This window comes from Chenopodium album, chromosome 1 (genome assembly GCF_948465745.1).
Source record: "Chenopodium album chromosome 1, dcCheAlbu1.1, whole genome shotgun sequence".
NCBI lineage: Eukaryota > Viridiplantae > Streptophyta > Magnoliopsida > Caryophyllales > Amaranthaceae > Chenopodium > Chenopodium album.
Genome location: NC_137834.1, coordinates 6,078,993 through 6,088,309, shown reverse-complemented (window position 1 = coordinate 6,088,309; position 9,317 = coordinate 6,078,993). Strand labels below are relative to the sequence as shown.

At 36.4% G+C, this 9,317-nt stretch overlaps 1 protein-coding gene across 1 annotated transcript; it reads left to right on the top strand.

The window, feature by feature from the left end:
* Positions 1 to 2,543: 2,543 nt before the first annotated feature.
* LOC145627393 (uncharacterized) lies at positions 2,544 to 5,592 on the top strand. The gene is made up of 2 exons (XM_081679789.1): positions 2,544 to 3,987; positions 5,048 to 5,592. The coding sequence occupies exons 1-2, from the start codon at positions 2,544 to 2,546 to the stop codon at positions 5,590 to 5,592; spliced, it is 1,989 nt and encodes a 662-aa protein (XP_081535915.1).
* The last annotated feature ends 3,725 nt before the right edge of the window (positions 5,593 to 9,317 follow it).

The window sequence follows — 9,317 nt, the reverse complement described above, 5'->3', positions numbered from 1 at the left end:
CAGTATAATTTAGTGGGGCACGCTCATATTAAGATACTAGATTAGTACTCGTGCGATGCACGATTTAAGAATTTAAAAGATATTTTTATTAATATTACATTATTAATTAATTAATAATTTGCAACAAATCATATATAAAAGAGTATTTTTAGGAAAAAAAAACTTCATTAATGCCATTTATTAATTGATACTCATACTTTTATTTATTTAAAAAAAAAATAATCTCCTAATATTTGAATTTATTTGTTGGAAAGATAAAAAAAAATGATTGAAAAAAAAAAGATGAGTCATAATAAATTTTGGAGGGAAATTTTTTTATTAGAACATGACATGTGTATAAAGATGATGTCAGCGGTTTTAAGTTTAGTACTCCGTAATAGATCTAGATTCTAGACTACATTACATTGCAGTATAATCTTAGTGCCGTGTGTCTTGAGGCATTGACAAAAATTATAAATGCTCTAAAAAATATATATATATTTACAAATCATCCCCCAAACTAAAAGCATTACACGTATTAATTGTTATTATTATTATATTTATTTTTATAGGTAATGAGGACTGTAGGGCTCCAATCAATTGATCAAAGCTTAGCTTTACGCTTAATGTAGTACTACGTATTCAATTTATGAATTTTTAAATGTAATTTTTTGCGGATTAGATACTTTTTCAAAAGAAAATAAAAAATGCTTGGAAGAATGGGAGATAAGATTACTAGATTAGGGTATCTCACATTCTCACCTTCACACATTCAGGTGCTTTTATTGACAAGATTCAAATGTTAAACATCTTTCATTTAACATATTAAAATTTTCGCTTTCTCCTCCTCCTCTGTGGGAGAAGTTTTCGGATGCTGAAAGCAAGAATGACAATGCGACTCTGATCAATGTGCTGAAGATGAAGGGCGCGGCTGGCCTGAAACAGTCTCCGGAGGAAAAATGAAGGTCATAGGATGGAATTGCAGGGGGTTGTGTGATCGAACTTCCCCGATTTTCCCCTTTATTTTTATGCTTTCGGCTAGCTATAATGTAGACTTTATTTTCCTGTTAGAAACTAAGTGTAAGGTTAGTAGCTTGGCGCCTGTGTTCTTAAAACGGGGCTTTTCGGATTGTACGGGGTCTGACTCGGTTAATGGTGGGGGCGGAAATTTTTTGTGTTGGTCCCACCGGGTTAAAGTAGAAGTTTTAGTTGCTAATCGGCATGTAATCTTGTGTAAAATATTATCTATGAATGGATCTATTTGCTATTATACGTTTGTGTACGGCAGCCCGTACCTAGTTGAAAGGGCGGAGGTCTGGAGCACTCTTAAATCCATGCTCCTCCCAAGGTAATCCAACTATACCGGGATTAGCAAATTTCTTGAATTGGAAAACTGATTTGGATCTTTCCCAAATACCTTCCAAAGGAGTCCAGTACACTTGGTCAAATAACAGAACCTCCAACCCAATTTATGAGACTTTGGATCGGGTATATGCCAACAATAAGTGGCGGCTAGCACATCCAGATGCCATAACTTGGAACCTACCGATTGTGTTCTCGAACCATGGCCCAATTATTCTAGACCCAGATCCAGATAGAGTCAAGCGAAGAAGGCCATATCGTATGGAGGCCTGGTGTTTAAAAATGAAGGAAGCCCAACCAATTGTTGAAAAGGCCTGGGCTACAGAAATAGTGGGCTCCCCGATGTTCAAAGCCCAAAGGAAAATAAAGGCTTGCTCAAACGATTTGAGACAGTGGTGTATCGAACACAAGAAAGTTTTGGGTCTAAACTGGAAAGACCTGCAATTGGAAATGGAAGAAGCCCAAACGAAGCCTGAAAAGCTGGGGATGGAGGAAATTGAAAGAAGGAAAGAGGCGGAATTATCTGTGGAAAAGAAATGGTGGTATTGGAGGCAAAGAGCTAAGTCCAGATGGGATACATTTGGAGATCAATCCTCAAGTTTCTTCTACAAAAGTGTCAAAGAAAGAATGACAAAATTGGAAATTAGAGCTATCCAGAAAGACCAAGGGGAGTGGATAACGGATCGCAAGTCGATCAAGGATGAATTCTACAAGTATTTCAAAGGAATCTTCGAAGGGGATCCATCTAGAGACTTGGAGGAAATGGAAGAGGCTCGGGAATGGGTGGAAAGCCTACCAAAATTAACCCAAGTGCAGGCCTAAAATTTAATCAGACCCTTTTCAGAGGAGGAAATTAGAGAAGCCACTTTTGCGCCCCATCCTTTGAAATCTCCTAGCCCAGATGGAGCTCCCCCCCCCCCCCCCCCCTTTTCTTTCAGGAACACTAGGAGATTGTAAAAGATGAGATTATTAAGGGAGTTCAATCCTTTTTCAGTCATGGACATATGCTAAAGGAAATGAACAGAACTTTTGTGGCCTTGATACCAAAGACTAAGAGCCCAACCAAAGTAACAGAGTTCCGTCCAATAAGCCTATGCAACTCCCACTACAAAATTATTTCCAAGTGTATGGTAAACTGATTAAAGCCTTTACTACAATCGATAGTGGGTGAGTTCCAAAATGCTTTTGTGCCTGGCAGAAGCATGATGGATAACTGCTTTATAGCTCATGAACTTCTGAACTCAGTGAAAAAGAGGAAAAAGGGGGGTCGATTTGAAGCCATTCTCAAAATAGACCTAAGCAAAGCATATGACCGAGTGCGCTGGGACTTTTTGCTTATGGTCTTGAAGTATATGGAATTCCCACGTCAATGGATACAATGGACAGAGCAGTGCATCACAACAGTGACTTATGGCATCATGGTCAATGGAGAGGCTACAAATCTTTTTTCACCAAAGGTAGGCCTGCGACAGGAAGACCCCCTGTCACCGTACCTATTCATCCTGTTAATGGAATGCTTATCAAGGAGATTGATAGTATTGGAGGAAAGTAAAGCCATTCAAGGAATCAGGGTTGCTAGAAAGGCCCCTTCAGTCTCACACTCGTTCTTTGCGGACGATGCCTTATTTTTTTTCAAAGCAACACCCGCTTCAATAAGAACAATGAAAGCAACCCTGGATACCTTTTGTGACCTTTCAGGGGAAGCAATAAACCTTCAGAAGTCTGCAATTTTATTTATCCCCTTTACCCCTTCAAGATTTACTAGAATTCTAAGGCAGCCTATAGGAGTCAAAAGCACAAAAGAATTGGGCACGTACCTAGGCTGCCCAATGGATGTGGATGGAAGGTCATCTGGAAAACTTAGACATGTACAGGAAAAAATCATAGGAAAGATAACATCATGGAAATTTGCCAACCTTTCCATGGCAGGGAAAGTCATCCTGATAAATGGAGTCCTGATTGCGGCAATACAACACATTTTCTCGATGTATTGGTGTCCACAAAGGTGTGAAAAGAGCATTATGTCAATCTTACTAAATTTTCTGTGGTCAAACAAAAAGGAAGGGAAACCAATATATTGGGCTAGGAAAGAGCTCCTATATGCGCACAAGAGTGTGGGAGGGCTGGGACTGAAAAACATTAAACAAGTGAATAGAGCGCTTTTGATGCGACAGAGCTGGAGATCGTATACAAACCCGGAGCTGCTCGCTAGCAGAATGTTTTCGGGGAAATATGGAAATGACCCCATTCACTTGGGATATAAGGGGAAAGTCCCCACCCATGGATCATGGGCTGCAAGGAGCATGGTGAAGGCTACCTGGGAATTGAAAGGAGGCCTAGGACGTCTGATTGGGAATGGGCAATCGACAGACATAACAAGAGATGTATGGGTAGGGGGCAGGAGCTTACAGCCAAAGCAAAATTTCTGGGATTTGGGCATTCATAGAGTCTCAGACCTCATGACTAATGATAGGTGTTGGAATGCAAACCTCATTTGGAAATCTTTTGATCATGAGGATGCAAAAGACATCCTAGCTGTGTGCATACCTGCGGAAGGTGAAGATAGATTCATTTGGGTACCAGAAGAAACAGGGAGTTATAAGTTCAAGTCGGGCTACTGGTGGCAGGATGGTAAGGCAAGAACAGGTGAGAGAAGCGATATATGGAAGGGGCTATGGAAGATTAAAACCTGGCCAAACTGTATTCTGCTAGCCTAGAAGATCTTGCAGAATAAGGTTGCAACAAGTGATAACTTGAGAAAGAGGGGTATGCAGGGTCAAAACCAATGCGTCCTATGTGGCCTAGAAGAGGAGACAGCTAGGCACTTGTTCCGAGACTGCAATATAACACAAAGAATTTGGAGAACTTGTGACTTGGGCCTGAACTCAACAGCAAACCAGAATGTTGACATGACTACTTGGATGACGGACTTACTAAACTATGTAAGGAAGCTGGATGGGAGGGATGGACAAATTCAGCAAACCTTTATAGCCGTGCTATGGGCGATTTGGACCCACAGATCGCACTACAAGAAAAATCACTTTTCGTAGCGATTATTTCGTAGCGATTGTTCATTCGCTACAATATGCAAGTATGTTTGTGAAATAATTAAGAATGTCGTATCATTTTTACAATCGCCATGGTTTTCCCATCTAAAATCGATACGAAAAGCATAATAATACATATCCACACTATTTTTACATATTTATATAATTTTGAGAAATCGTATCATTTACAATCGCCACTAAATCCTAAAAATCGATACGAAAAGCCTTTTCAACACTAGATATATAAATATTGTTTGAAAAAGAATACATAAAATATGTCATAGCTTATTGGTGAAACATTTAATATAAGAGTTTGAGGTTGCATGTTCGAATCTTGTAAAGATCATACGCATGTTTTTTTTTTTTTAAGAAAATGAGTTGAACATTTATAGCGATTGTAATTGCTACAATAATCACCACGATTGGATGTAGTTTTTCGTATCGATTACTGAGGCCAACCCCAGCGATATTGAAAACCACTACTAAAGGCTAAGGCAACGGGGGATATTGTATCGAATGACCATTCGTTGGGAAAGCTTTTTGTTGCAATTACAATCGATACTAAAGGTTAAAATAATCGCTACAAAAAGTTTATTTTCTTGTAGTGAGAAATGATATAATTTTTAGAAATGTGAGTATCAGTCCTCTATCTATTTTAGAACTGGTGCAGGTACACATTAAGAGATGGGCAAAGGCCGAGAGTATCAGGGAGACAGCAAAACAATTGAACCAAGGCTGTGGAACTAGAAGAGGCCCTATACCACCGATCTTCACAACAGGGAAAGCAAGAACGAACATAACAAAAACGATCATAGTAGATGCAGCCTGGAAGAGGAAGAAGGCAAAGGACAAGCCAGGATGGGAAGCTGTTGTAGCCTGGGTTGAAGATAGCAGAACAACGCATCCTGATAGGGCGTCTCGAAAGATCTTTGCAACAAGCGCGAGACAAGCGGAGGCGTATGCGATCTGGTGGGCTCTAAAGGAACAATCCAATTGCAGAAATTTAATTGTCAAAACAGATTGTGAAGCGGTTGTAAGAGCTCTACAGAAACCAGAGGAAGCTCCGCTAGATATCCAGGCCATAGTAGCAGACATCATGAGACTGTCCAGCAAGGTCGACCTGTTGGTATGTATTAAGGTACAGCGAGAGATGGTGGCAGCTGCTCACATAAGGGCGACTACGGAAAGGAGAAGCCAACTATGATTTTGTTTCTATAACATTTGTCAAAAAAAAAAAAAAAAAAAAAAAAAAAAAAAAAAAAAAAACATATTAAAATTTTAGTGGTTGTATGTAAACTTGTAATAATATATGTTTATGATGGTGGTCCAAATTATGAATTTAAGCCCAACATGATGTTCTGATTAGTCAATTTATAAGATCAGAGGAGATCTCCTATTTTTAAAAAGTTTGAGATATTTTTGTAAATAGTATTTTTTTTTTTTTTCAGTGTGGCAGCCTGGCAGGACACATGGTGCAAGTGTGCAACAGGGGTTATTTGTAAAGTGTTACTGGTTTTGTCAAAAGTTACTTGTAGGTGTTACTTATATTTTGGTGTTACTTATATAGATTACTTGAAGGTGTTACTTATATATTGGGGTTACTTGTATAAGTTATTTGTATTATGAGTAATCCCTACAACTAATCCCAAACCAAACCCCAATATCAAACCAGTAACACCTGACCAAACCCAGTAAGACCATACAAGTAACCCCATAATACAAGTAACATTTACAAGTAACACCCTGACCAAACCCGTAACACCCTACAAGTAACATTTACAAATTCAGTTTGATCTTATACCAAACCCGCAACCCCCTACAAAAATATTTGTATATAAATCTTCTCTTATCAATACTGTCAGTCTGTCACCAACTAAATTTGTGATATAAGATTAAACTGAAAATGCTCCTCATACATAAGTAAATAACTACCTAATACCTTTGTAGCTTAGCGGTTCATTTGGCATTGTTGTGGTAATCTGATTTTAGATTTTTTGTCATATAAAAGTATATGATATATGTCATATAATGAATCAAAAATTATTTAAACTTATTAAAATCATACTCCCTCCGTGTTTTTTTAAGTGATACATTTTCCATTTCCGGCCGTGTTTTTTTAAGTGATACATTTCCTTTTTTGGCAAAACAATACATTAAAATATTATATCTCTCTCCTCTCATGGCCCCCACCCAAACCCACTACTACTTTTTTATTATATTTTTTCTCTCACATTCATTACTTTCAATAAACTATTAACCCCACTATCTTTCTTTAACAAATTTTTAATACTCCACTACCCCACTTACCTCTTATTTTATTTAAGTCAATTAAATTGCCTAAAATTATGTGCCGGTCAATATGTATCACTTAAAAAAACACGAAGGGAGTAATAATTTTGAAAACTGACAACAAAAAAGTGGAAACACCTTATTATTGTTTCCTATTTTTGATTTTTATTAGTTTTCAAAAAAATAGAAAACTGAAAACCAAAAATAATGTCAAACAAATTCTTACATGGCGTTATTGCTCACATCGCGCAACACGCGCATTAGCCATAACATCGTTATTAACCATAGTCCATAGACTAGTGCCCAAATATTTGGAGTAAGTATTACCCACTACCATGGTATGGGTAATATTACCCAATACCACATTTTTTTTTCTTTTTCCTTTTTTTTCCCTTTCCTCTTCATCTTCTTCCTTCCTTAAACTCTTTTCCCCACCTCCATGGATAGCTCCCATTGCCGGCCAAACTTCCGCCCACCGCACCTTCACCTCCGACAACAAGAAGCCCACCCCACCGGCTACTACCTTGGTCGAAATCCAAAAACATGCAACTACCTCCATTAAAAATCACCGGAAACCACCCAAAAAAACATAACCCAAAAACAAGAGACACAAACTTATGGCTCTAGCCATTAAAAACGGTGAGTTCTATGCTGGAAATCGCTGAGTTCAGTCGAAATTGACGCCGGTAGTTTTTTGTCGGTGCTCAGTTATTATTAATTTCTATATTGTTATTATTGGTTTGTATACTGTTATTCTTGATTTTTATACTGTTATTCATAATTTATATACTGTTATTGGGAAGAGAGAGACTGCATTTTTACAACATGGGTAAGTTTTACGTGAAATTACATTTCTGCCTTTGGTATGGGCCCAACGAGCCAGTGGTCTATCACTACTCAAATATTTGGGCCTTTAGCATACTCTAATATTATTGTCAGGCTTCACTCTATATTATGGACCCGGTTGTTAACGGAAATCTCTCTCTCGAATAATGTCATATCAGCCCACTGTCCAATTAGCTGAGCTTAATTAGTCATTTTTTGTAAAAATTATTTTGTAAAGTTGACAAGAATATCCAATTAAGATTGGGCTGTTAAAGTGGTTCATAATTTTTGGAAAGAAAATCAAGCAACAAACTGGTTAGCTAAAAGGGTGGCTAGTATCAATTTGTTAGGAATAAGGATGACTAGTAAAGAGATAGATAGGATCCGAGTCCATCTGACTTAATAACCACTCCGTAGTTTATTACTTGTCCTATTTACATTTTTTGTACTATTTATTTGACCAATCTTTAATTCTTTATTGATGTTTGTGATTTATATCCAAAAAAATATATACTCCATAGTATTTTGAATACTTGTTGGAACTTGGGATCGTCTTAATAAATACGAGTAGATTATTAATTTTCAAATGTTATGATCTATACTATAATTAAATATATTACTGGTAAAAATTTGCATCAACATATTACCTAAGAGAAATAGAGCAAGTAATAATATGCGGAAGGAGTATGCTAAAATATACTCCCTAGCATACTTCCTTTGAATCTCTTCGTATTTTATTTCTTGTTCCAATTTTCTTTTGCCACCGTATTTTATTATTTGTTTTATTTTCTTTTTTGAAAACTTTTTAACAATATTAAATTATTTTCCTCCTCAATAGTTAGTAGCCCCCTCATAATGTATTTTAATATGTCTCATATTCTCTCTTCCCTACTTAGGACCTGTTTCGATTTACTGAAAACAATTGAACTGATTGGAGCTGAATTGAAGTGAAGTGAAATGAACTGAACTGAATAGCGATGAAATGAATTGTTAATGAGAGAAGAAAATTAGGAACTAATTGGAGCTGAACTGGACTGAATTGAATTGAATTGATTGGAGCTGAACTGGACTGAAATTAAGCTGAACAAAACGAACTCTTATACTCACTTTTGGTTTTTTCATGATCTTATATTGCCTACAAAATCTCCACGTTCAAAAAAATAGAGCAAGTAATAAAATTCTGGGGAGTATACACATAATACGTACATACCAAAAGTATTAATTTCGGACAAATAAAGTAATACTACTCGTAGTACATTTTATTAACTGAATTCAAATGTTAATTAAATATAAGGAAAAAGATATATGCAGCCCTAAGAAGCTAAAAATGGAAATGAAAGACAATAAATAAACATTTATTACACCGATTTACTCGTGAATTGTCGATAAATTCTCAATCTCAACTTAATACTAAAAAAAAAGTATATTAAATGCTTATATATATGCAGCCCTTAGTGCTGCATATAGCATTACTCTAAATATAATAATAAAACAAAATAAAATAAAAAATTAAAACAAAAAAACTGAATTCAAATTAAAATACATTCATGCTTACTCGGAGAGTCGGAGTATCATCCACTTCGGTTTTTTTTTTTTGGTTACTCGGTTTATTTTATTTAATTTGCCGAAATTCATCTTTAAGATACACGTACAAAACATGCCGCAAGCCCAATATTATTTGAGGTTGGCCGGACTTCATATGGCTTTATTTTTAGTTCAAAATTATTTGAGTCAATTTTTCCAAATTCATGTAGTAATATAAAATCCCAATATCCACGAGAATACAAAATTAAAAGGCATTTACAGTATGTATCT

What these genes read in the sequence shown, in the direction of transcription:
- LOC145627393 (XM_081679789.1), top strand. Translation starts at nt 2,544, where the DNA reads ATGATGGATAACTGCTTTATAGCTCATGAACTTCTGAACTCAGTGAAA. An exon ending in GGATGGTAAGGCAAGAACAG is followed by an intron (nt 3,988 to 5,047) that starts GTGAGAGAAGCG and finishes TATCTATTTTAG; the next exon opens with AACTGGTGCAGGTACACATT.